The sequence below is a fragment of the Arthroderma uncinatum genome, assembly GCF_011692745.1.
Source record: "Arthroderma uncinatum strain CBS 119779 chromosome Unknown scaffold3, whole genome shotgun sequence".
Classification (NCBI taxonomy): Eukaryota; Fungi; Ascomycota; class Eurotiomycetes; order Onygenales; family Arthrodermataceae; genus Arthroderma; species Arthroderma uncinatum.
This window is the reverse complement of record NW_022983865.1, coordinates 1,037,096-1,064,867: the sequence shown is the minus strand read 5'-3', so window position 1 is coordinate 1,064,867 and position 27,772 is coordinate 1,037,096. Positions and strand designations below refer to the sequence as shown.

At 47.5% G+C, this 27,772-nt stretch overlaps 5 protein-coding genes across 5 annotated transcripts; 3 read left to right on the top strand and 2 right to left on the bottom strand.

Moving 5' to 3' along the window:
• Positions 1–4,482: 4,482 nt before the first annotated feature.
• Positions 4,483–6,478, top strand: GIQ15_04115 (DNA polymerase iota; the record flags this gene model as incomplete). The annotated part of the gene is made up of 2 exons (XM_033551532.1): positions 4,483–4,527; positions 4,655–6,478. 2 exons carry the CDS (start codon positions 4,483–4,485, stop codon positions 6,476–6,478), a joined length of 1,869 nt encoding a protein of 622 aa, XP_033405262.1.
• A 4,966-nt stretch (positions 6,479–11,444) lies between these two features.
• GIQ15_04114 (ADAM protease ADM-B) lies at positions 11,445–12,799 on the top strand (the record flags this gene model as incomplete). Its single annotated transcript, XM_033551531.1, has 2 exons — positions 11,445–11,511; positions 11,580–12,799. 2 exons carry the CDS (start codon positions 11,445–11,447, stop codon positions 12,797–12,799), a joined length of 1,287 nt encoding a protein of 428 aa, XP_033405261.1.
• A 1,883-nt stretch (positions 12,800–14,682) lies between these two features.
• GIQ15_04113 (cell division control protein 31) lies at positions 14,683–15,575 on the bottom strand (the record flags this gene model as incomplete). The annotated part of the gene is made up of 2 exons (XM_033551530.1): positions 14,683–15,147; positions 15,216–15,575. 2 exons carry the CDS (start codon positions 15,573–15,575, stop codon positions 14,683–14,685), a joined length of 825 nt encoding a protein of 274 aa, XP_033405260.1.
• An 853-nt stretch (positions 15,576–16,428) lies between these two features.
• GIQ15_04112 (uncharacterized protein) lies at positions 16,429–21,952 on the bottom strand (the record flags this gene model as incomplete). Its single annotated transcript, XM_033551529.1, has 3 exons — positions 16,429–18,104; positions 18,219–18,269; positions 18,646–21,952. The coding sequence occupies 3 exons, from the start codon at positions 21,950–21,952 to the stop codon at positions 16,429–16,431; spliced, it is 5,034 nt and encodes a 1,677-aa protein (XP_033405259.1).
• Positions 21,953–24,763: 2,811 nt separating this feature from the next.
• Positions 24,764–25,414, top strand: GIQ15_04111 (uncharacterized protein; the record flags this gene model as incomplete). The annotated part of the gene is made up of 1 exon (XM_033551528.1): positions 24,764–25,414. One exon carries the CDS (start codon positions 24,764–24,766, stop codon positions 25,412–25,414), a length of 651 nt encoding a protein of 216 aa, XP_033405258.1.
• Positions 25,415–27,772: the final 2,358 nt, after the last annotated feature.

Below are 27,772 nucleotides of genomic sequence, written 5' to 3'. Positions count from 1 at the left end.
AATAGCCCCAAAGAAGCAAGAAAGCCAAAATCCAGGAGCAGGCTCTGGAGCCGAGCTATGGGCCACGCGAGAGGCGAAAAGCCAGAACAAAAATAGACCCCCAAGGAGTTTCGCTTCCTGCGACGGAGGGTGCCGGGCAACAGGATGAAGAGGCGCCGTTTAGGACGAGAGTACAGTCATGAGTTGAGAACCTGTAAAGCACGCGAGGTAAATGTTGATATAGCGACAGGGAAAGCAATCTATGATAATGCCAGTTTGGGTGGAGCCATGCATGGTGAGAGATGGCGAATATATGGTGGCGGGTAAATTTCTATTCTTGTTGGAGCTTCATTGGGGTTTCTGATCCAATAATTGTTTTGATCCTGTCTGGGCGACGATCGGAGCGTGGCAGAGTGGAAGTATACTCCGTTTGAGGAGTGCGAGAGAGAAGAGAGAAAGAGAGAGAGAAAGCAGGAAAGGAATAGTAGCGGGGAAAGGTCGAAGAAGTAAGAGGGAGGAGTTATATTGTTACGACTGCAGGCGAGTTGGGCGGTTAGCAGAGACGGTCTCTTAACCGTCAAATGAACATGCATATGTAAGAGAACAGAATCCTGATCTAAATCATCTCGGAGTTTCTTTTCTTTTTTTCAGTTTGACAAAGTAAAAATTTAAAAATAAAACGAACAAGATGGAAATAGACAAGAGAGTGGAAGCGCCCTCATAGACGGATGGGCGCTGGGGCAAGGATAGGGGCCTGGTCGTCGTGAAGGCGCACTTATCTTCCAATCGCTGGCCTGGGAAGGGAAAGCCTTTAACGAATCATGGCGATCGCTAGCGGAGCCACCACGCGCTACCTATTTATATATATCGGCACTAGGTGTGGAAGTATCCCTTTATGGGCCAGCGTTTCAAAGCGTAGCTAATTGGTTAGAATCGCCCTATTGTTGGACGGAGCAACGGATCGCAGCTCACTCTGCTGGGTAGCACGACACACCCATGTATCTGACCAAACCACAGTTAGCAGATATACGTATCAAGAGACGAAGGACATAAAGTACACGAGGTATGCTCCCTATTATACGAGATTATCCTCATCAGATCCTTCTCGAGAGAATACCACGATCTCTAGTATGTTGGGTAGCCACAGTGGTTCCATCCTTGCAAATACGAACTCAAGACTCTGCGTAAATACGAGCGAGAGCCTTTAGCCATATGCGCCCATACTCCGTCCCTGTTATTAACGCTCCAGACCCCGTGCATGTCCAGGAAATCATAATTTTGCTATGTGAGAATAAATTAACTGCCGTGTCTGATTCTGATTCTGAGACGGCTGGCTGGTTGTGAACGAAGATTCATGAGAGAACGGCTCTCGGGACGGTGGCACAGGGCGGGGCGATCCGCTCCCATCCACCACCGCTGAGCTACGGCCTTTGTATAAGAGAACACTGGATGGGTTCTCGTCTGCCTTGGCCCTCATGTGTCCTGTCGTCCACTCCACCGTGATGTCCGAGTTTTGTGCGGCGTGCACTCGAGAATCGGCGTCATAAGTAAGGGCGGGATCCGACCCCTAACCACCATGCTGTCAGAACGCAGAAATGCGTCATCTGTATCAGGAGAGAAGCGCGAACGCCACCCCTTTCTTTTTTCTCTCTCTCTTCCCTTCCAGCTTCTCCTGCTCATCCAGTTCGCAACAATACCTTCCGAGCAGCCGAGAGCTACCTGCTGGTAGAGTAAGTGCCTCATCTTAGTCCTGATTCCATCGAGTCAGGAAAGTTCTGGTGTGGTTCCCCCTCCCCTCCATCTTGACAAGGACTGGGATGTGTGACAGGTGCGTAAGCTTCACGGACTAGAGGCCCTATCAGGTAAAGGCCTTGAGCCTAAAGCCCGTTGCCTTTTTATTTATCCTTTCTCTCCCCCGCCATCTGCATATAATTTTCCCGCAGTTATGCATTGTGTGTGCATCCATCTCTGAGCCTGGAGGACCGCTGCTGCTCGTTCGGAGACTCTCCACGGCATAACGTGCCAATGGGGTGCAGGAACCTGTCGTGAGAGCAAGACCCATCTCGCAGCATGAGCGAACATGTTATGGGTGATGCTCCAATTTCACCCATGTCTAATCCGCTTTCTCTCCGATGAAAAAGCAAGGGCATCACTCTGCAGGCCGTTTTTCATTTTCTTCCTTTTTCCCATCCTTTTCATTTCCTTTTCCCTTTTCCAGTCCAGGGTCAGCCCTCGGCCAGGTCACAGACAGGGAGGCTAGAAATAAGACTTACCTGGTTCGAGAACAGCCGGGATAGGAAGTATATACTGTATATCTAGAGAGGAAGCATACCTCTGCACACGCACAGAGGGAGAAACACAGGTAGAGACGAGCATAAAGACTAGAATAGAGGTGTGTAGAAGAGAGAAGATGGTGGTTGTTGTCTCGGTGACTTGAGAATTACGAGATGGAGAGAGTCTGTGCGCGTCCCAACTAGGCAAGTCTCAATGTTCGCTGTACTTTTGCACCAAACGGCGACTTTGATGCCTGCGCTATACTTCCGCCACTTCACCCTCCTGCGTACGTTTCTACAGGTTTCGCCCAGGAATTCGCCGGCAGATGGCCGCACGTCTAGATGAACTGCCCAGACGGCCTGCGACCTCGTTAAGATTGGCCTGCCCATTTCACCATCCTGACTCAGTGGGAGTCGCCGCGTACGGGGTAGATATCAAGATGTCCTCTCCCTGTTCTCGACTATTTGCCCCTTATAGAAAACGGTATGTGGTTGCGGGATGCAGACCTAGGATTGAAATCCCTCTTGCTAGGATTAACTATATGCATAAATTAGACATCGCTCTTCGACTGGTGCATCGTGGCGAACTATAACGTCCTTGATGATGACGCTGTATGGAGGTTAAGTATAGATCATGATATCACTCAGCATGAAGATTTGCATCATGTCTTCGGTCGACTCTATGGCGAAACTCCAGTTCCGCTTGCCCTTCATCGACAACCATTTCCCGCCAACTAATCGGCTCTGGGCATCCTCGGCGTCTCGCCCTACCCTTGACCCCTTCCTGCATCATCGTGCATCGTGTACAAGGGGGAGCGGTCGTCCAACGGTGGAGTCAGCAGGAAATAACATGTCTCTTGCTTAAACAGAGGGAAAATATTCCACTCTTTGTGCACAGCATATAATTTGTCGATCATATCGAAGGCAGATTTTTCATTCGACACCGCTCGCCGCTCCTTGCATGGGACTACAAGGATGGGCTGGATAGGGACGACCTTATTATATATTTGAATTTTTCCTTTTTACCTTTGGCTCTAGGAGATCATATTGGGTGGGACGATCGAGACGCTATGCTCCTTATATGGCCCATGACGAACGTGCTGGATATTATTAGCAGTGTGCATGGAGTAATCTCGGCCCAAGAGACTGAGACTGAAACTTCTGTGAAAGTGGATAGGCAGCGAGAGCCAGCCGTTGAGACGTGATGGCCGTTTCGACTTGCCTCCATCTCCTGTGATAAATTGTACTCCGTATGGGGAGGGCCTATAACGCGGAGAGTCGATACGACATGCAAGAAACCCCGGTTTATAACATCCTACGTGCAGACCGACTGAATAGAAAAGCTGGCCGGAAACGCCAGGTATATTGGCCGTCGAGGAGGGTGCGGAATTGGGACAGACCTATAACTCCCGATTGTATACTCCGTTTCTTCATGAATAACAAGAGTCCTCCACCCCTGGACCTGGTGCTAAAGAGCTTAGCTGCTTAAGTAAGATCGTTAACTGGCAATCGATCCTGCGTCTTGCTTTTTCCTCGGCTTTCTCCGTGCGATGGAAGGTTTCTCGGAGTCTTCACGTTTCATTCTGTCAATCTTAACGCTGCTTCTATCTCCATTCCCTGGGTGGCGGACGGCACGTAGGCTTTTCCTGCCGTCGCAGGGTGTCATCGAGCTCTGGCCCTTGGTGGCATCTTCGAAATTACTTGATGCACACAGAGTCTTGTCGCCCGTCTCGGCACATTGCTCAGCCCTGCAGGAGAAAGGGCATGGGGAGGTACTCTAAGCATCGATTAATTGGATGATATCTCTAATTTTAATCGCTCGATCGTGACGTACGCATGCCTTCCTCGCCCTTTCTGGAATACTTTTACTTCTCCTGCTTGCAACTAGGATACTGACTGACAGTGGAGCAGACTGGGGAAAACACCATGGCACCGACTCTGCAGAAGCAAGGGACTCCACGAACAGATCATGGCAGGATCATTTTACATTTTGTTAGGCCTCCTCGTGTAGTTTTGCCCCTTCCCTCTCTCTTTTTTTCCCTGGTTGTCAAGCATACATATCTTTCAATCTCTTGCACACATCCATCCATATAGCCAAGGTCAATAATGGCCTTGGCTTATAATATTTATTCCCCGTTTGAACTGCTGCGAGTGGCTAGGGAGTGAAAACAAGACTTCTCTTTCTCTCGTCCGGGTGGGCCTATGCCTGCATATCTTATATACCCAGCAAATGCGCTTCCATGCTGCTTTGCATTCCAACCTTCCCCATTTGTCCGTCCTTTTCCCGAGACATCAATCTTTCCCGTGGAGATTTTTATATCCTCGCCCCCAGACGTCTCTGTTTTTTTGATGCTTTCCATTGCATGCCGACCTTATCCTGATTTTAACACGTTCAAGATTAGGACTACGATTGCTTCTACGCCTCTGTGTTTGAAGCCGAGAATCCGGCGCTTAAGGCACTGCCATTGGCTGTGCAGCAGAAGCAGATTGTCGTGACTTGCAACTATGAAGCACGGAGGAGAGGGCTACGGAAACTACAGCTTATCAAGGAAGCAAAGAAGACATGCCCTGAAGTAGTCATTGTGCTCGGAGAAGACTTGACCAAGTTCCGCGATATATCCAAGGGGCTCTATTCGTTCCTAAGTTCGTTGGTATGGGGTGATCAGGTGGAGAAATTGGGATTTGACGAGGTATTTCTAGATGTCACCTCCATGATAGAGTACAATCTCCAGTGGCTAGAGCCCGACATCACCAACTCCGTCTTTCAGCTGGACAAAGATGACTTTACCGTTGGGTTTGAGTATGATCCCACTGTATACTGTGGCCCTACGTATCCTTCGCGGGATGACCATCTACAGCCAGAACACATATCATTACCGTTAGACCTTGGACAGAGGCTGATCCTCGCCTCACACCTGGGCAATTACTTACGAAAGCAGCTGGAGGAGAGACATGGCTACACTAGCACTGTTGGAATATCTACATCCAAGCTACTCGCAAAGTTAGCTGGAAACGTCCATAAACCGCGGAATCAAACGACCCTTATACCGCCATTCCTAAACGATACAGACCAGAGTGATAGTTATATCATTCAATTCATGGACAGCCATGAAATAGGCAAGGTTCCTGGCATTGGATTCAAAATTGCTAGCCTTATCAGAGCAGCGGTGCTCGGTCGTGAAAACGATTTAGAGCTGTACCGAGAATTAAGGACCTGCGACCAAGTCACAGTGGGTGATGTGAGAACATTTCCAGGCATGGGTCCGTTAATGCTTGATAAAATTTTATCAGGCGGCGGATGGCCTAAGGATATAGGAACTAGAATATGGGGCTTGATTAACGGGGTTGACCATAGCGAGGTTGCCGCTGCCCGTGCAACTCCCACTCAGATTAGTATTGAGGATTCGTTCCGTCAGCTGGATACTCTAGACGCTGTGAGGAAGGAAATTCTTCCGCTGGCTCGTAACTTGATACGGCGAATGCACACTGACCTAACAGAGGAGGAAGAAGAAATGGCCGGAACTGATGAAGAAGAGGCCGATACTATGAGAGACGATACGCAAGATCAGCCCGCAGTACCACCACAGCCATCAACAAGAAAGAGACGGTGGCTAGCACACCCTCGAACATTACGACTCTCTACACGCTCTCGTATACCACCCAGCAGTACAGATACTAACCCGAGCACCGCTCAGCCACCAGATAGGACACCGACTCTATACAACAACCGCATCTCACGATCCTGCCCTATTCCCCAATTCATATTTTCCTTCAAAGATAATGTGGATGCTATCGCTGAACGATTAGTGCACGAATGTTTAATGCCTGCCTTTCTAAAACTTCACCCAGAGAAGTCTGGGTGGAGAATCAGTTTGATCAACGTTGCGGTTACTAATATGGTGGATAGTGCTGGGTCAACGAAGAATAGCGCCGGTAGAGATATCGGCAAGATGTTTAGATCGCAGAGTCGAGTTCTTCGAGAATGGAAAGTCGCTGATGTGGATAATGGTGTTGGCGATTGCCAGGTTGATAATTCTGATGCTATAAAGAGTGACACTGCATTAGAATTGGAGGACGACTCCATGGAAAACGACATGTGGGAGCACGAAGAGGTTGATTCTTCGATGGATAACAGCACTTACGGTGCTGAATGCCACATTTGCGGCACATATATACCGCATTTTGCATTGAAAGCACACGAAACTTACCACTCTATCCCTGATTAATGCAGATTATTTGTATAGAGAGTCAAATACAAATATAGCTATGCAAATACTATGGCATAATAATTGTGATTAAACTGCTACTCTCATGTTTGAAGGCAGAAATTGATTATGGATGGGTGTCCTTAAACAACGCCGACTCTTCTACTTCCCTTCCGTGTCAAACAGGCGAAGTCGTCGATAAACCATGCCAAGACAGCTGATCACTACGTATCAGCTCATCCCACAATCTCTAACTACCAACAGGGATCCATAGAGTGATACAAATGTTGACAGAGATAGAGACGGTGCTCAAGATAATCAATCTGCCACATCCAAAGCCGTAACACTATTTGAAGAGGTGAAACACGGAAAGATGTTCTATCTTTTTTCATCTCTCTAGAACAGGGAACTGACGAAATCAATAGCCGGCAACAGAAGAACGCAGCGGGCTATTCCTGCTTTATGATCGAGCGGATGTCTCGAGCTCCATCGAGTACGCCTCAAGACTAAGCTTAATATATTTTTATCTCACATATTTGAAGTATCATCGCGGTCCACGGTCTAGGAGGGCACTGGTGTAGGACCTAGACCGATGATAATGGAAAGTTGTGGCTTCGGGACTTCCTGCCAGAGCAGCTCCAAGCCAACAACATTGATCCTCGAATCATGTCTTATGGGTACAACTCAGACACTACTTCCAGTCGCGCAGTGACTAATATCGATGATGAAGCTGCAATGCTGCTAGACAGACTTGATGGTGAGCATTTAACAGATATACAGCGACAGCGACCTATCATAATTGTTGCTCATGGTCTTGGAGGAATTCTTGTGAAAAAGGCAGGTCATGTTACTCTTAGGGGTTCGTACCACATTACTTGTCACTTGCATGAGGCTTCTTTGAAGGGTTATATACTAATCTCATATGTATAGGACCTGGTTCTCGCACATGAAAGGTCAAATATCTGCGGCCATCTTCTCAGCCACATCAAGGCAGCTGTCTTTCTTAGGGTCCCTCACCGAGGGTCTGATGTTGCATACTGGAGTACATTTACTGCAAACCTGCTTAAATACGGTCAGGTGGGATTTGCAACCAATACGGCCTATGTCACAGCATTGCGAAGGAACTCGGAAACATTCGCAAATTTTCGCAGCAGTTTGTTGAACGAGGGGCTATGCTAAGGATCCGAACTTTCTACGAGACCGAGAAAATAGCAAATATGCTTGTAAGATGATAATTCGTTTGCAAGATTCATCACACGCCCCTCAAATAGTACCCGACTATGGAAACTGTCACTACAATGCTAACTTCTAATACCACAAGATCGTGGATCGGGACTCCGCAAGGCTGGGCCTCCCGAACGAAATTGCAGTCGGTGTGGCCGGGGCCAACTACTGGACTATGTGCAAATTCAACGTCCCAACGAGCCAAAAAATACAAACCCGCCTAGGTTTCTATCCTCAAATTGTGCAAAGTCTTATAAGCAGCCGAAGGATCAGGTATTAACTATGTATGTGATTAATTAATTCTCAGCTTACTTTTTTTTGGAGACCAACGTGGACTCATAACGGAGAGTCTAAATATATCATATGCATTGACGCCGGGTGAGTTTACTGGAAATACGGAGACGAATCAGAATGGTGAGCTTCCCTTGGTTGTGTTTATATGTCTAAAACTGATTTACTTCTGTAGATGATGAGATGGAACTGCTACAAGATTATAAGGAATTCCTATTTGTAACTGATCCCCTGGATGATCTTACAGCAGTACGCTTAGAGGGGGAGAAGATATTTAATGGTTCTTGTGAATGGATCCTGGACCAGAGAGAGTATTCCGACTGGCTCAACGGGCCTGGAATGCAACTTCTAAGAGTTAGAGGATTACCTGGAATCGGGAAGACAACAATCCTCCGCTTCATGGTCGTCTTCGAGACAACCCTGGCGGGACAGTTTTATACTATTTCTGTGATATTAAAGATGCAAGACGGCGGAGAGACGTACATTCTAAGGTAATTAATCTTCCAAATATTAGGACACCATCCTAAATCGTTCAACCGTGTTATGGAAGACTTTAGAATAAATAGAACCGACCTCGCCAACAACTTCTATGCCCTATGGCGTTACTTCTATACCCTTCTACAGGATTTTGGAAATGATAAGCATTCATCCTCATTGACGCCCTTGACGGGGCCGATAAATATTATAGACAAAGGATTTTGCATATGCTAGAAGAACTGGCTGATTCACCTGGAGAACTCCAAAAACAGAATATCAAGTTTTTGGTGACATCTAAGGGTGAACCTGATATTGAGGAACATCTAAGTGGACCATGGAATATCCCAGATATCGACTTCGAAAAAATAAATGCTGGTTTATCAAGTTACATTGACCAAAGGGGAGGTTTTCAAGCTTCCTCCTGACCTCGTGCTTTTTCGACTTCGAAAGGACTTCAAGGATAAGGGAAACCCAGAGAAATGTGCCATCTGCCTGTGTGAACAGGGTATTTTTAACGTCATTCTTCAAGGCATTCGAGTAACCTTTCTTTGACGATAATGCGTCCACCCCCTGGCCTCAACGGAGTTTATGATAGAACCTTAAAGCAGATCTGTGAAGACGTGCTCGAGGTAGCAATATTTGTCCTACAGCTACTAGTCGTGGCCCCTGAATCAGACCGAGCTAGCTATAGCATATGGTGTTTACCAGAATATCTGGGCTCCCGAGTCTTCACCTTCTTCATCTGACATTGATGGGCTGGCAGAGATATACAAATCTTGCGAGTCAGTGCTATTTATTGAGCCAGAGAAAGGGACTGTAAACCTGGTCCACCAATCAACCAAGGGCTATCTTCTTAGCACACAGCTGAGAGCCTATTTCGGTTTTATAGAATTTGAGCATGGAAGCAATATAGTTCAGCGTGACGGAACTCGAATCATCAGCAAAGTGGCCAAAAGTGGCCATCATAATGGTATAATGGACAGACCAAAGTTTCAGGAATTTGGGACCTATACGACATCTTCCTAGATTAACAACGCTTTATTGCCTGGGCCCATTGTGATGACGTCCCGACGGTGGGTACGAGTCGTCGAATTTCTGTTAAGCAAGGGCGCTGATTCAAATACCGTGGGCGACGATGGAAATACGCCATTGCATATGGCAGTATCTGAGGGAAATCAAGAACTGGTCAAACTGTTGCTCGACGCCGGTATAGATCTAGAAATATGAGATGGCAAGGGCAAGCAACACCGCTTTGCACGCGGCCGTAGAGCAAGGGAAAACTCGGATATAGCACTGCCTCTTGCATAGAGGCGCTCAAAGATCTACTACTTCGAGGGTTTAACACTGACGCACCGGGAGTCCCCCTTGATACAGATGTTGAAAAGCGCCCCTGGATAGACGTATCTATTGGCGCTCAAAGCAGCTTCTCCAAAATATATAGTACTTCTCCTTTCAATTTACCATGTCACCCCTAGAACCTGGCCCCTCTGGTTTTCTTCGCATGAAATGACTGAGCTCCCGACATTGACTAGAGAGGCATATGTGCAAAGACCCTAGCATCGCCACCGGCATTGCTGTCCTCCGCCTTGATGCGTTGAGTTTGTTCTTCCTAGTACCTGTTCCACAGTGTCGTCATAGCCAAAACATGTATCCATGAAACCAGAGCCTCATGCTGGCCAAGTCTTCATGATCGAGTCCATGACGAGGAATGGCCCTTGCAGGGAAGACGAAGATATCGATCTGGCAGCGAGATGATAGGAGGTGTTTCTCTGTGTTCCAGGGCCGATCTGTAATACCATCCACCAGTATAGCTGTGCAGTGTCCACAACTTGTATTTATAGTATCCGGAGAATACAGCGACATTCCCTGGTTCGACCTGCGTTTAATCGTCGAGTGAATATAATTGGCCTGACGTCGAGTCAAGCAAAGGGCATCGTATAACCAACATGAGTCGCATAACATCAACCCTGCAAGCTGTCGACTCGTATAAACCGCACAGCGAGAAGCCCGAGGCTGGTCTCTTCCATCCCTGCAAGTCTCACGGCAGCTGAGCCCGTCTAGACCTCCGGAGGCCGATCTCTATCCCTAACCGCCATCCACCGGATCGTACAGAGTTGCGGCGTGAACGGATGTAATTATCTGGTTATCGGTCCAGGGACATGAGCTTGACCAGCCAGCAGCCAACAGCGAACAGCCAACAGGTCTCAGAGTAATATCCGTCCAGTCGCCCCGATAATATCATATTCGACCACGGATAATTGCTTCTTCTCGGCTGTCAGAGTCGTCCCGAGCAGCGTTCAGGTGGTCGACGCATGCAGTGCCACATCAGAGGCAGCGCATTACGTACCTAGGGAGGAAAAAGGCCGTCTAGTTACGCGCTGCGCCCCAGTGACTTCATCCGAGTCTTCAGTTTGCAAGGGATCCCGACGCTATCGGCGCGACGATTGGGGGACGCCGGCTGGGCGACTCTGGTCAAGCCTTGGGAGGTCGAAGCTGAAGCCTTGGGATAGAGGCGATTGCGTAGTCGACAGCTTTTTCCGCCGCTGGGGGTTGGCGCTTCTTTTCTACTCCTGCAACATCGAAATCTGCGGACCGGGGTCAGAGAAGACACGATCGATTCGAGGCTGATGAGAGGCTGACATCTGTCTTTTTTTTCTTTGCTGGAGAAGTTCCCTGCACATCCTTCGTTTTATCGTCGCCGATCGCTGGATGGATTTACATCGTGGGGCCAGGACTTGATCTCGATATACTACGGAGTACTACGGAGTACAACAGCATCGTCCGCCTTGATCTCTACTGTTCTTTTTTTTCTTATTCTACTGTTATTATAGCGGGTGTACGCATATTGGGAGTCGGGATCCCGGTACTTAGCAGCTTTCGTGGTTAACGCGTCATCACCATCTCAAAGTTATTGCTCCCCTTCGACCTCTGCCTCTTCACCCATTGCGCAGACCAAGCGTGAACTGGAGGCACCGAGCCTCGATCTGTGTTGGGAATGCGAGCCTTAAGCTGCGTGGTTGCTGTGGTAGCTGCCGCAGCGTCGCTTTTTCAACATGTCGACGGTACCTATTTTGCCTTGCGAGTCCCTTTTTTTGTTGCAGCAGTTACTGACTGATTTGAACCATTCTAGCCCGCTCGCACGCAAGAGACAGACTGAATAGTCTCTCCCGCATCGCTCGACCGGTTATCCATACGCCATCACACCGTGTTCACTCCCATTCGCATTTCGACATCACATTCGAACTTCATCCGAGGAGCCAGCGGATAAAACTACAGCTGGAACCAAACCACGACGTACTCTCCCAGGATGCGCAGGTTACGTTCCTCGACAGCGAGGGAAATGTTGACCGGATAGAGCGTATAGAACGGAGGGACCACCGGGTGTTCAAAGGATGGGCGTGGGTTCAAGGGGAATCCGGGGCGTGGGATAGGGTTGGATGGGCTCGAATTATGATGCAGAGAGACGGAGTTGAGCCCCTTTTTGAAGGTGTGTTCACGGTCATGCACGACCATCATCAGATCATTCCAAAGTCGAAGTACGTGCGAAAGAAACATCGACACGATCCGCCGTTGGATGGTACGCCGGGTGAATACATGCTTCTCTTCCGAGGCTCGGATATAGAGACACAGGGCAACGTTGGACGGTCGATCTCATCCTCGCCTTCATGCGACGCAGACACTCTTTCATACGGTTCCAACTCGGATTTCATGTTTCCTCCCCTCCAGCAGGACAACGACACTAGCCTTTGGGGCTCGCTCATGACCAGCATAAGTAAACGACAAAATTCAGACACAGGTGGCTCCGTTCCTGGTTCACAGGATTTGAGAGCTACTATTGGAAACACAGCTGGATGCCCTAATACCAGGAGGGTTGCCTTGATAGGCGTGGTGGCTGATTGCACCTATACTTCTACTTTCGCCTCGGAAATGGATGCTAAAAAGGACATCATCGCAGTTGTCAATGCTGCGTCGGTTGTGTATGAGCATACGTTTAACATCTCGCTCACCCTTGGAGATGTGAACATTCTTCCCAAAAACTGTCCATCAACGGCCTCATCTGCCACTCCTTTCAACCTAGAGTGTGACGACCGGGTTGGGGTCGAATCTTTTACCCTCTCCGATAGGCTGAATACCTTTTCGGCCTGGCGTGGAAAGAAGACCGACGAGTTTGCGTTCTGGACTTTGATGACCGATTGCACGACTGAAAACCAGGTCGGCTTAGCATGGGCTGCTCAGCTATGTGTCAAGGGTGTTCAAGGGGATGCGAATACCCGCAACTCCAGCTCACAGGCTGTTTCGGGTGCCAACGTGGTTTCCAAGACGGATAACACCTGGCAGGTTTTTGCGTAAGTAGAATGTCTCATAACACCGTGTATATGAACTCTTGTACACCGAATTATACTAACTATAGCCAAAGTCACGAAGCCGGCCACATATTTGGAGCAGTCCATGACTGTGACACCGCCCTCTGCCGTGATCAGTCTAACCCGGATAATTCTAGATGCTGTCCCTCTACCGCAACTACGTGTGATGCAGGTGGCAGGTTCATGATGAATCCAACTTCCGGAAAACAAATTACCGCCTTCTCACCTTGTTCGGTTGGCCAGATATGTTCTCGGATGGCACGACACACCATTCTGACTAACTGTCTCACCACTAACCGTGGAGTCGATACAATTTCAGGTCGACAATGCGGCAACGGCATCGTCGAAGATGGCGAAGACTGTGACTGCGGCGGCCCTGAAGGCTGCAAGGGCAACACATGCTGTGACCCCAAAACCTGCAAGTACACAACAGGCTCTCAGTGCGATGATGCAAACGAAGAGTGCTGCAGATCCTGCAAGTTTGCATCTAGCTCGACCATCTGTCGTGCCAGTAGTGGACCCTGTGACCCCAATGAAATGTGTACCGGGAATGCGGGCGATTGTCCTCACGATATTCACTCTGCGGATGGTAATACATGCGGAACCAACCTGCAGTGCGCCAGTGGCCAATGTACGAGTCGAGACCTGCAGTGCCAAATGCACCTAGGGAACCAGGTTGCTGGCAATAGAACAGTTGCTTTCGATTCGTATGGCTGTGAAGTGGCTTGCAAAAACCCATCCAGACCGAATGTACGGTATGAAGGTAGTCTAACCTTCCTCGATGGAACGCCATGCGGAGGGGGTGGTACATGTCAAAACGTAAGTGATTCCATGCATTGATATACCTTCCGCTACATGTGTAATTCTTCCGTTAAACAGACCCGCTAACCTCTCCCGCGTCACACAGGGTGCATGTACCGGCAGCTCATTCAACAACGAAGTCTCTGAGTGGGTGGAGCGCCATAAAGCAATCGTCATCGGCGTATCGGCCGGAATAGGCTGTCTCCTGCTTCTAGCCATTGCTTCATGTATCCGCAGACGAATCAGAAGACCTAAGCCCAGAAACAGGAAGATGGCGCCTATAAATATGCGTCCCATCCCGCCTGTCTACAACGGATGGTCCGGCCCTCCGCCTCCTAACGGTCATCGACAGCAAGGAGGACCCCCATACAATGTGCCTCCGCCAGTTAACGCCCCTCCACCGGCATACCCAGGCCGTATGCCATCAACACGATACGCCTGACCCTAACTTAAACATATTCTCTATTTACTATTTTTGCATCTACCTACCTTCTTCCATTGTTTTATACCAGCGTCCTTTTTTCTGCTTTAGAATGCATGGATGTGATGGGCCAGGGAATGGTACCTGTACAGGTTTATACCGAGCTCGTGATCTCAGCAATGGGATAAGGAGGTTTACACAGTACTAGTACTTGTGTCAGTTTACTTTCCTTGTCGACTGCTGCTTTCTCCTGCTTCAGTGTTCTATTGGATGAATAACGGCCATATTTCCTACCGGCGTTCGTGGGAGGTTTTCTCAATTGCATGTATATTCGCGCGGAGCGTTGTGTTGGCTCCATATATATCACTGATTATAAATGACATACTTCACATTTACATAACATTACAATGATATCGAATAAATATTTTCAATAGCTGATATAACCCTCGCGGCAAGGAAAAGGGAGCACTGCCACATATTTCTGCCAACAGCATCACACTTACGCATACTATCCATAAGAGGTCCAACTCCATGCCCAAGTCAAGAAAACAACAAATCAAATCATCTTTTCCTCCCCTCATACGCCGTAACGTTTCAAACACCAAACGTGGGTTAAGAACGAGATAAAGAGGCCCCTATACGAAATATCACTGTAAACATATACCCACAAATCCTTCTCTGGTGACACCGCCAACACCTTCCAAATCAAATTCCTCAATCATAGCTCTCAGTTCGTCCTCTTCCAGCCCTGTTTCACCCAGTTCACGCGCTACCCGTCTCAGATCCTCAAGGTCTATATATCCTTTCCCTCCCTCGTCGAACAATTCAAAAGCGCGTAATATTTCTTCTCGTGGGTCTCGCTCTAGAATCTTACGTGCTGTGACTGCTTGAAAGGAGGTAAGGGGCATTAATAGTGAAGACGGATGTGGTGGAGCCTGCTGTTGCCTTGATTGTTGTTGCTGTTGCTGCGGGCTTGGTGTCCTAGGAACGCCATATGTTGTTAGGAGTGAAATCAGGTCCGGTTTCGATAGTGTGAAGCCAAGTGCGCGGAAAGCAACGCGGAGTTCATGATAATCGAGGTGTCGGTCCCGGTCAAGATCGAAGAGTGTGAACTATCGAAGTGTCAATAAATATACCAAGACAATGACACCGCAAACCCACGGTAAATAGATATACGTACAGCCTCATTAATCTCCTCCCTCTGCTCTTCCGAAAGATCGTTTAACGGATTATTGACGTTGTTATTATTGTTATTGTTGCCCGCATTCGCGCCAACTCCCCCCATTACGCCACCACCTTGATGCTGCCCTTGCCCTTGAATCTGCGAGTGTGTTTGGGGACCACCTGCCCCAGCACCTGGATGTAGCTGATGGCCTTGTGATTTTCCTGCGCCGTCGCCGAAATCTCCTCGCTCGCGACGCGATAGAACGGATGATCCAAAGGGGAGTGGATTGTTGGAATTAAGAGGTCGGTCCGGCAGTTTACCTGCGTTGGCATATACGGAGCGTGGAGCAAAGGACGGATGTGAAGATGAGGCCATGGTATGTCTTGAATTTAGGGACTTTGCGCCCTCGAGACGGGAATAAGTCTATACGGGAATAATTCTGGGGGCTGGGTATGTGGATTCGGTACGTGATTAACGACTAGGGTGTGAAATGCTTCATATAGATGGAGTCAGGATGAAAAAGTTGCTCGCCCAGGAATTTGAGCGCAGTTTATTGCGTCAAGGCTGTGGATGTCCTATTCGCCTGGTCCGGCTGCTCTTGATGCCCTTCCCGCGGTCTCTTGTTCGTGTTTTAAGATGCGTCTTTGAGAAGTTTCGCGGACGCGACGAGGATTACTAAGCAGCTACAACCACAGGTCTGAGTAGGTCTAAGTCGATGGGTATATCTGAGGGTCGAAAAGACAGGTTAAAAGGTGATTTAGAGGTAAGGACTTGCTAGAGACCTCTGAACTGATCTAAAATACACTCATAGGTAGTTGACGCAACTGGAATTTTAAAAATAGCGGCCGACTTGGGCGTAGACAGGTGTACGGAGAAGAAGCATCATTTTAAGATGACTGAGAAAAAGCACGCCTGGATGCTGGGAATTATACGCGCCTTAAAGCCTTTGGATTCATCAGAGAGCTGGATATATGTTGTATCCATGTTGACTTGTGATTGAGGAGCGAAGAAAGGAACGCTTGAATATGCGAGACGCAAAGATAACTAACAAAATGGAGCTCAGTATACTCGATATAAAAGCCTATACTCTAGACAATATTCACTTTATATACATAACTCCCTTCTTTGCCATCTTAAGAGTGTCTTCACGCTTTTCCTTAGGGAAAAAGATAAAGAATAAAGGTGTTTAATGGCTTCTAATATGGACCTCCTTGATATAAATGGTTTCTCATTCTAGGTCTGGGTCTATCCGAGTCCCAAGATCGAGGTCTTCGAGAAATCTCTTTCCGGTGAGCTTGTCAGGCAGGTATGCTTGCACGACTTTTCCATCCTTGTAGTCAGGGTTGTATTTATACTCCTTCCCATAGCCGATCTCCTTCATAAGCCGCGTAGGGGCATTTCTCAAGTGAATAGGAATCGGTAAGCCTGCTATCCCGGGCTCTTCCAAGCTAGCCATTGCATTTGCCAAACCTCTGTAAGCTCGTGTACTTTTTGGAGCCAAGGCCATGGCAACAGTGGCATGGGCTAGGTTTATTCTTGCTTCTGGGAGGCCTATCTTCTCGACAGCAGTATATGCAGCGGTAGCTAGTGATAGCATAGAGTTATCGGCCAGTCCGATATCCTCGGAAGCAACAACTATGAGGCGGCGCGCGATGTATAGCGGGTCCTCTCCCGATTGAATCATCCGGGCAAGATAGTAAAGAGATGCATCGGGGTCACTTCCACGTATGGACTTGTGAAAGGCAGATATCGTGTCGTAGTGTTGATCGCCTGCCCGATCATACACCAGCGTTCGAGTTAAAGACTTCTTCAACTCCTCTTTGGTCATATCTTCTCTCTGGGAAAGGTCCATTGCTAGCTCTAATAGGTTGAGAGCCGTTCGGGCATCGCCATCAGCAAAGGCCGCAAGGTATTGGATAAGTTCATCGTCAACCATTTCCGATGGAGAGTAATTTGGTCCTTCGACACTCAGAGCACGGTTGAGTATAGAACAAACATCACTTTCCGTGAGCTTTGCCAACGTAAACGTTCGGCACCGTGATAGGAGCGCATTCTGGACCTTGAAAGACGGATTCTCAGTCGTAGCGCCTATCAGCGTAATCTGCCCATTCTCCACGGGCCCAAGGAACACGTCTTGCTGAGCCTTGGTAAATCGATGGATCTCATCACAGAATATAATCGTCTTCCGCCCCGTTAGGCTGAGCTCATTCCTTGCCTCTGCAAATAGCTTCTTGCACTCAGCCACACCAGTACTCGTACTGTTGATTTCAACAAATCGACTCCCCACCATGCTGGCTATCACTCTTGCAACGGTCGTTTTGCCCGTTCCTGCACTGCCCCAGAGGATCATGCTAGGAACCCGGTCCCGTTCAATCAGGCCACGCAGTACTCCATTTGGGCCTACTAATTCTTGGCCGTATACGTCGTCAAGGGTCCGTGGCCTCATCCGCTCTGCCAGCGGTGCTGATTTTTGCAATGCGTTAAAAGGCTTGGGACGCTTCGCGGAATGATCATTATTACCGCTGTTGAAAGGCGATGGGGATGCAGGGACTCTTAGGGCAGCACTTCCGAGTGTAGGAGTAGCAGGCTCCTCCTGGGAGAAGGGCCTTTTCCCAGTCCCGGCCTTGGATGGCTGGAGATTGGATACGCCATTTGACCGTTCAGTCGACTTCTGGGCTGCTGCTTTCTTGGAACTCGTTGGTTGGAAGAAGTTAGGGATGGCACTGGATGGGCTAGGTTGGGGTTGTGATGAGCCCTCGGCAGGTGAAGACTGGCTCTGAGAGACATCAAGGAATTTCTCGCATCCTGAGTCGATGTGTTCGTTTATCTTGCTCGCTTTGACGGGCTTTGAACAAATTGGACAGCTCGGTCCCATATCGTCTCGGGGCACCACCACTACGGTGACTAGAGCTGATCAGCAAGCTTCAGGTCATTACTCAAATGAAGGGCTTTCAAGATAGAGATTATTGCATCAAAAATCCCTCCTTGTACTAGCTGGTTTGGCCACTTTTCTCTCACGGCCATGAAGAACGCGGTTGTCGAGAGCTGAGAGACACGCAGCTAGGTTCGCTAGGCGCTTAGTTAAGCTTAAGCTTAACCACACACGCGTTAGTTAGTTACGCGTTAAGTGCTTATTATGACGCCTAATGACTACATTTGCTGTAAGATAGCTATAAATTGTAAGAAACATTTTGAGTGTTAGGGAAAACTGGCTGCTACTAGGAAATTAAATGCAAATATAATATTGAACTACGCGGCATTATAGGAAAAGGAATAGAAATATGAAAGCAAGATAATTCTCCCCTGACTTGATACTCATGTTCCACCGAACGTCTGTCATGCCAACTTCCCCACCCGCTTCCACGCCGGTTGCAGCGTAATTCGTTATGGAAAGCCATACCCAGCCTCCATACGCAATCGTCCATCAAGCGGTGACATCATCAACCCTGGGGAGAAAAGGTAGCGTAAGTTGCAGCATTAGGGATATCTAGCTCCGCCACAAGTGCTGCTCTGTTACCGTTGACCTCAATGAGCCTCCCGCACTTTCGGTGGTGGTTAACCAAGTCGTCCCATGCGCAGGTAACTTTTGAGTTTTTATTGCTCTTGACCATCATCTTGTTTCCAACAATCACAAGCCCGTTTTTTGCCCGGCTCAGCGCGACACATTGTCGCTGGAGATCTGCAACAAATCCTAATCCATAATCCCTTCCGGGTCGCGTCGTCGAAACGATGACTATGCTATTCTCGTTGCCTTGCGAAGCATCGACGCTTTGAATAAGGATACCACTGAAGCGAAGCGTTTGGTTAATGAATCGTTTGAGGACGTACAACTCTTCGCTGTAATATGTTAAAATGAGGATATCTTCCTGCGGGCACTTCTGATCATTCACGAGGCCTGATACAAGGGCGGCAATGGCGGTGATATACTCGGGGTTGAACACGGAGCTCCCGTTTTTCCTTTTCCAGACTGTGGATCCCGAAACAGACAAGAAAAATGAGGCCCCGGAAGAAGTTTTATAGGTTTTCTGCATATGGTCTGAGAATAGACTAGCATCTGGTCGAACCACCCTTGGCCCGTCGATAAGTTTGTCGTTGTAAAATGTAGTGTTCACAAAGGCTGAGATGTCCGGATGCATGCGGTATTGCGTTCTCAATGCGACACCTGGAACGCCTGTCTTCAATAACCGCTCAAAGAGCGATAGTTTATCCGACTCGTAAAACTCGTTACGGTTAAACGACGTGACAGTTGGAGGGAGTTGTGCGGCATCCCCACTAAGTACCACCTTCTCCAATGACGAGTAATATTTGACGATCCCGTTTAGACAGGTTGCCTCAGTGAGCTGGGAAGCTTCATCCACTATGACGATTGCAGGTTTGAAGCCTCGGAGGGACTTTCGGCTCGCCGTCGAAGCAGTGCAAAATATGATTCTAGCTTGTGAGACGTATAATTCTTGCAACCGCAACCACGCAGCTCGCTCCGCAGATATCAGTATACGAACTAGTTCGTCGGCATCTTCAGGCTCAAGCTCTACAGGCTCTGTGTATAGATACCCTCTGTCCGAAAGTAATTTTCTGTATACAGTGTAGGAGTACAGAATTTCAAGTTCCTTCTCCGGGATTTCTTTTGGGTTTTGGGCCATAAGTTGCAAGCGAGATAGAATGTAAGATCCTAACGATGACTCAGAAGCGGTGGATGTTTGAATGGATTTCTGAATCAATTTGAACTCTTCTTCGTTGATTCCAACTCGTTTAAGTTGCTCCATTTCCCTGGTGAACTCAGGGACAGGAACGGAAGTCAAGCGTCCAACTCCTGGTGCATTCTGGGTATCGGAACCCTCTCCAAATTCGGTATTAAGACGATATACGCCCGGCACGCGCAGTACAGATTTCGGCAAGCCCTCCTTCAGCTTTTCGTTTATGCGTCGGAAGAGAACGTCCAGCCCGTGGTTGGACCCACAAATAACCAAAACAGGCCTTTTCTCTCGATAACAGTGAACAGCCACTATCATTGACACTTTAGTTTTCCCTGTGCCAGGAGGGCCCGTGACAAGGGAGAAGAAGTCCCTATAAGACGTATTAGGTTTGAGAGCCAACTCGATGGCAGCACGCTGTTCCGTATTTGCGACATCAAGCTCTTTTAGTTTTTGGAGCAGCGTCCTTGCTGCAGTAGGAAGATTTCCATGATTAGGATGGAAACGGATTGTGTGGTTGTCCTTTGCTAACAATAAAGTTTTGATATTATTGTTGCCTGGAATTCCGAAATCTTTGTTTCCGTACATTGCCATTCTTATGGCTGATCTGAGCTGAACAAAGATCGGGTTTGGTTGTCCGAAGATCACTGAGCCAGTTATATGGAGAATCTCCCCTGTTGAAGGGATACGATCCGATCTTTTCAGGCGAACGCAGATCGCGTTCTCTGGGACTTTTGCTGTATCAGGAAACTTAGGGGTTTCGATGACTACTCCGGTCCATTCATTTGGGGGCGCGAACGGTGTCCGGGTCCTCACAATTTGAGAGCCTCCGCAGCGAGTGTCTAGCCCAGACACCTTCACACGGACCTGTATTCCCGGTGTGGGTAGTGATGGGCTCTGTTCAGCGGCTGCATCCATGGGCCGCAGTGTGGCGCTTGGGTCTAAGAGTGCGTAGAAATATTGGCTGAACTCTTTACCTAATGTAGAATGAATGAACGCCGATGGCCATAGGTCGAACGAATAAGTTCTGTTAAAATGTCTGCTATAATTAGCCTGCTGATGGGTTGCTTCACGGAGCAGACCCGTGACCTTGAATACTTCGTATTGTCTCTCATTGATGAAGGTAAGGGGAGCATTAACCGAGATGAATACTTCTGGTTTTGCAAAGCCAGGAGGATTGTTCACCCATCCTCGGTTTCGAGACTGGTTTTGCTCCCTGATCGTGGATTGTTCTAGCGGCGGTGGCACATTAAGTGGTGAGAAGCGTCTTTGCTCAACCACGAACCTGCAGTCGTAGTTTGGATAGTAGCCAGGTGTTGGATCAGGCATTGATGTGACATGTCTCCAGTAGTCGAATAAATCCTGGCGCACCCTCGTCACAATATGAACCTCCATGCCTGCATTTCGAAACCGATCAAAGGTATAGTGTGCGGCTTTTTGACTTTTAGAGAACGCATCTATGGTGGCTTTCGGAATGTCGAACCCGATGATGTAGGGCGCAGTAGAATGAGTCCACTCGATAAAGTAACCTTTTTCGCCTTCAAGCCCATTACAGTATGTCGCTGTGGCTTTATTGAGAATGCATTCAGATAGCTTTACATTTTGCAAGCGGCTAGAAAATGTATAAGCTGTGTTTTGAACTGGAGACGCCGTTGGCTGTCGATTACCCTTGAAGCCCTGCTCCCCAAAGGCAGTCCAGATGGCAGACATGACAAGGTCGCAAGGCGGGTCAGTTGCTATCTTCTTCAGGGTCATGTCCAGCCTGAAATGAGGAATGTCGCTTCCTCCTCTTATGGAAAATTTGAGGCCGACGTCGGGTGAAACTGAGATGAACTGGAAATTTTCGGAGGTCGCCAGTCGTTTACAACGAAGGCCGCACACCAACTCCATCTGGAAATCTTGATATCTCTGAAGTGAGATAGTCCAGGCCCTGTGCTTCCTGCCTTGCGCGTAAGTCTTGTTGAAGACGCTGGGGTCAACGCCGGAGAAAGCATTATACCACTTCGGCTCGAGGGTTTCGGTGAAGTTGATCTCGTTGAGATGGTTGCCGGGAGTAGACATTTTGATAGCGAATAGCGGTTGTCGTAACGATTCTGTGAATGTAAAAGAAAGATAATGTGTTGGTTTTGGTTGCTTAGAAGGAGGATGGGGGTTTTTATAAACAACGAGTCCGGGCAGTGAATAGAAGGCAGGTGAGTTTTTTTTTCAATTCACTTTCAAAATAAGAGTGAGCAGTGAATAACACAAAACAAAACAAAGGAATTTCCAACGTGTTATGGCCAATCTAGATAGCTAGATTTCTGCATAAGATTCGATACAGGCTTAATGCTGGTGTACCTATCTTTCTGCATAAGATTCAATACCGGCTTGATGTTGGTGTACCTATCTTTGCTTGCATAAAGCTATATGTAGACTACAGCTTCCCCTTTTCTTGTTTAGCTAGGTGATTCGCCGCTTGTTTTCTTTCACTTGAAATTGATATATTCCTATGCAAAGAAGGGTATATACAGCAGCATTAGGCGGATATCCCTAGATCTTGGCAGCTCATATGGGGTATTTTCTCTCAACTTCGAGTTTTGGCAATACATTGCCAAAAGTCCCTTGTTTTTAGCCTGCGCTAAATTAACTGTTCTGTATTTGTGTTGCTCAACGTTGATTGAATGTCCTTCGGTCCCTTCTTGTACCTACCTAGGTATCTAGGTAACTAGGTCTCAGAGGGCGCCAATCAACCGATAGGGTGGCGTTTCTACGGAACACAGCGGAACAGCAACAAAATACTATAAAACCTAGAACTATATAATTAGGAGCTCAAAATAGGTATAGAATAAATAAAGATGATAGTCTCTAGGTCTACTAGCTATTTTAGGCCTCTATATATGTGTGTGGAAAGGGCTAACACTACGATGAGCCGTGTGCAATGTGGATATGCTAGGGGGCTAGTGGCCGTATGAAATCACGTGATATAGTATATCCGACAGTTCGGTAGGCAGGTAAAAATATCTGCTGACTCAGCCAATATTTTTACCTGCGGCTGTATATAATGAAATACGCTTAAATTCATCTGTTTCATCGGACGAGGAGATAGAACACAATGGCCTAGTATCTAGGGGTGGTGGTTAGCGATAGAAGCGAGTTATATAGAGTATATATCCACAGATGCATGTATCACACTTAACTCTAACAGTAGTTAAAGAATAGGATAGGGATAATAACTTAGAATGCTCTAATAGCAGCAAAGATTTCTTCTGCAAGTCTAATAATGTCAACTTTTGCATTTCTTAAGATAAGTTTACCTAAAGCTTCATTACAGCCATACGTTATATAATCCTGCCTAGGTTTTGTTGCTGGATATCTTATTTCAAACGCTTATTTTTATAGATAGCTCAATAGTGACCACCAACACATTGCTGCTCTTTAGCTAAGATATCCTTGGGAAATGGGCTAGATTATCGATACAATGAGTGGACTTAAGGTAAATTGGCGGCACATTCACGCCTCATAGGTACTGACACAAGGAGTTGCGGGATGTTGGGCTTAGGGGCTAGATTTTGCTCATAATAGATAGAGTTGCTAAGCTTGACATGGGAATACACATATATTGGTCAAATTTACCTCGTTCCAGTCCTGCTATAGCAGAAAATGCGCTGGTATAGACAGGAGGGAAGATATAGAAATGATATTCTTTACATGATAGTATTATATATACAGCATGTATATTAAGTAGGAAAAAGAATAACAATAATAACAAGAAGAATAATAAGCTATATCTAGATATCTAAGTGTTCTCACTCATCTACTCAAGTTTCTGAATATTTAGAATGTCCTGACCCCTCCTCTCGCGTTCCCGGAACCTGATAGACATGTCCTGACCCCTCCTTTCGCGTTCCCGGAACCTGATAGACATGTCCTGACCCCTCCTTTCGCGTCACTGTCTTTGCCTTGTGACTATTGTTGATTTCCTCTTTGGGCTCATGCTACTGCTCTTTCCTCTTTGGGGCATGTTTGGTGCGTTTGCCCCTGGCTCTTGCCAGGCTATAAAAGCAGCTCCTCGCCCTTCCCCCCCCCTCTTTTTTTCTTCCTCTTTCACCTCTGTCTCTGTGTCTTCTTTGTGTATACTCTCCTGGTGTCCAACTGCGTCAAGCCGCGAGGCTGGCCGGTACACCATTTCAGAAGCCCAATCTCTCCTCTCGGTGATCATCTCTCAGGACCTGCCAGCTCAGCCTTCCGTGTGTATACTCTCCTGGTGTCCAACTGCGTCAAGCCGCGAGGCTGGCCGGTACACCATTTCAGAAGCCCAATCTCTCCTCTCGGTGATCATCTCTCAGGACCTGCCAGCTCAGCCTTCCGTGTGTATACTCTCCTGGTGTCCAACTGCGTCAAGCCGCGAGGCTGGCCGGTATACCATTTCAGAAGCCCAATCTCTCCTCTCGGTGATCATCTCTCAGGACCTGCCAGCTCAGCCTTCCGGGTGTATACTCTCCTGGTGTCCAACTGCGTCAAGCCGCGAGGCTGGCCGGTATACCATTCCAGAAGCCCAATCTCTCCTCTCGGTGATCAGCTCTCACGACCTGCCAGTTCAGCGTATGCTGTCTGCTCTGGCCTTTCCCTTCTACCCACTCTAGATCTGCTGTCTCCGCTCCCTACATTCTCTCAGTAAGTCTGCCTCAACCCATGACTTGACGTCGAGATGACTAATTTATTGATAAGCAGAAAATGAAACGCCACTTGGATGCAGAAAACCGTGGCACACCACCAAAACGTCATCAATCAGGTCATGAAAAAAAACCACTCCAGGTAAGTCTATATCGTCATCCTTTTGCCGCAGACTAGTATCTAATGATATAAAAGGAGTGGTCAGGCTGCGTGCACAAGATGGTAGCTGCTGAAGAAGGCGTTACCCGAGAGCAACTTAGTACCAAGCTGCTACATCCAACCCCTATGATTTTCGACGAGGAGCGCCAAGTTTTTGGCAACGGTGCAGGAGTCAACGTCTTGCAGCGCCTAGATAAATTAGAACAGCGCATCGAACAGGGCCTCGCAAATTTACAAAAGGATGTCGACGATAAACACCTCCTAACAATGCGCCTTATCCGCGCTCCCGTTTACGACCAAGTCAATAACGACATCATAGATCCCAAACTGCGAAAAGAACGAAATGAACTCGCACATGGTGGAGCCATCATAACAGACCTAGAAATTATTCGTCATTTGCAGAAAGGCGGAAACATATCCACGTCATGGTATGCCGGCTTCAATAAACTATATGGAATCTCGCACACCATCGCAGACGGAGTACCACAATGCCCAAAAATGGCGAAGCTTCTTGATATACATGCCAATGTTTCCCGTCTGCATGCATATATCGATCAGCCTATGAGCGAGCCTATCATCAAGAAATGTAAACTGATTATTAAGATGTGGGAGTCTGCGTGTAGCCAGGGCCGTGATCCGGCCGCCATTTTCGAGGTTCCAACTGTTGCAACTACCTATAATTGTATTCTAAATGACTTTGATAATTTATAATTCCTCCTCTGTCCTTCAACTTGCCCTCAGGCTTACCCGCTCTTTACTGGGTGGTATCGGTGCTATTTTATTAAGTGGCTATCGAGTGGTGATTTGTTGAATTAAATAAATATAGCAAGCCGCAAAGGCGCCCTTCGAGAGCTACATGGTCTGGGGAGGAGCTAGAGGCTAGAGAGGCAGGTAAAGTGCAGTATTGTGAAGTTGAGGGTAATGATCATTATATGATACAGCTATGCACCAAAGGAGAGAACGTTCTGGTCTGGATCCACGGAAAGAGGAGACACGCATGGCTTGCACACTTAATAATAAAAAGTAGTTAAAGAGAAAACTTAAGCAGAAATCCAAGTTGATGGTGCTTGCCAGTCACAATTTGGGGTTTTAATTATTCTACGGAGGTTAAAGAGAATTAAGAAATGGAGCCTGGGGCCTATGGTGGATAGGATTTTCATCCAGTCTTTTACCTACCTGAGGCTTGCTTCTCAAAGCTCATTTTGCCATTTCGACCTTAGCATTCAGTAACTTTTCATAGTTTGTCTTTTTCTGGAAGGGTTGTGTAGGCACGGTCGAAGGCTTGGATATTAGGCTAAGGGTTGAGATGAGAGAGGATTCAATGCGAAAGGTTTGTAGATCAACTAGCATAACGGAAACTTATTAGTTAAAGGCGGGCCCTAAGAGAAATACCTTTTAGTTAAAAAGTACTAGGCTCACCATCTAAGCTCCCCCTAAGCCTTCTCGATAGCTTACTCTCTAGGATTACTCTAGGCTTACCTCTAGGCTTAGTCTCTGGGCTTACTCTATACGCTTAATTTCTAGGCTAAGTATATAGGATTTGGATATCTTAAGGGCTGGCTTAATTAAAATGTATAGATAACCAGAATGTGTGGCCATATCATCACCCTTTGCTGTACGGAGTATCACCATTATAATAAGAGGAACCTTGCTATCTCGGTGACGTCGCGATATCGCCGAAGTCCCGCGGTCTTGGCACTCCATCGACTAAAACAACGAACGCGGGCATCAACTGCTTCAAAACACCAAAGTAACAGAGATATATCTGTATGTTGCATCTTCCCGACGGTTTCCAGCATCGTCCATGCTCTCTCGTAGCTGTGTTCTAAGAGGAACATCAGTTCTCCGACACCATATACCACTCCAAGGACTAAATTCGATTCACCCATCGCGCCGCAGTGCCCCTCCTACGCTGCGAGCCACCATGTCTTCCACGGCTGTTTGCAACGACCTCTTCCAGCCCGCACGAAGGGTTGCTGGACAAAGACAGGATGTTTGGTGCGTATGTTTTATACCACTTTCCTTGACGTCTGAACCTAATACGACATTATAGGTCAATTGTCAATGAAGCCGCGGCTGCGTCTCCCGTTCAGCCAATCGTGAACATGGGACAAGGATTCTTGTACGTATGGCATCTAGCCTCTATAGCTGAGCAGTACATCGGCTCCTGTTTGGTGGTTTATATGGCTTTGAGCCCTTCTAATTGATGCATTAGCGGTTATAATCCTCCCCAATATGTAATTGATGCTGCCAAACAGGCAGTTGAGACCGTTGAATCTAACCAATATGCTCCAACCAAGGTAATTATTGATACTCGGCACTCCTACATATGAAATGTTTGGTCAATGCTAATGTATATATAGGGACTTCCACGTCTCAAGAAGGCCATTGCGGATGCTTACTCGCCATTTTTTGGACGAGAGCTCAACCCCAACACCGAGGTTGTCGTTACTAGTGGTGCTAATGAAGGTGAGCATCTGAAAAAGGGCCTTTGTTCCATACGGATCTAACACTGCTATCTCTAGGAATGCTGAGTGCCTTCATGGGCTTCATTGAACCCGGCGATGAAGTTATTATTTTCGAGCCATTCTTCGACCAGTACGTCTATGATCTAGGACAAACTCTATAGATAAGCAAGCTAACATATCCTTCATAGATATATAAGCAACATTGAGATGCCAGGAGGCAAGATCAGATATGTTCCACTCCACCCCCCGAAAGATGGTGCCCAAAAGACGTCTTCTGCCTCGGCGTGGACCATTGATTTTGACGAGCTGGAGAGGACAATCAACGAGAAGACGAAGATGATTGTACGTACCCTGTTCTGCTCATATATATATTTCCTACTAACTGCCAAGTCAGGTTCTTAATACTCCGTGAGCAATTCCGTTGTTCCTTTACTCCTCTTGACCCTATCATTCTAACTATATCAGCCATAACCCCGTGGGCAAAGTCATGTCCCGTGAAGAACTCGAGAAAGTAGCAGACCTCTGCGTTAAACATAACCTTATTATCCTCTCTGATGAAGTGTATGACCGTTTATTCTACGTCCCTTTCACTCGGATGGCC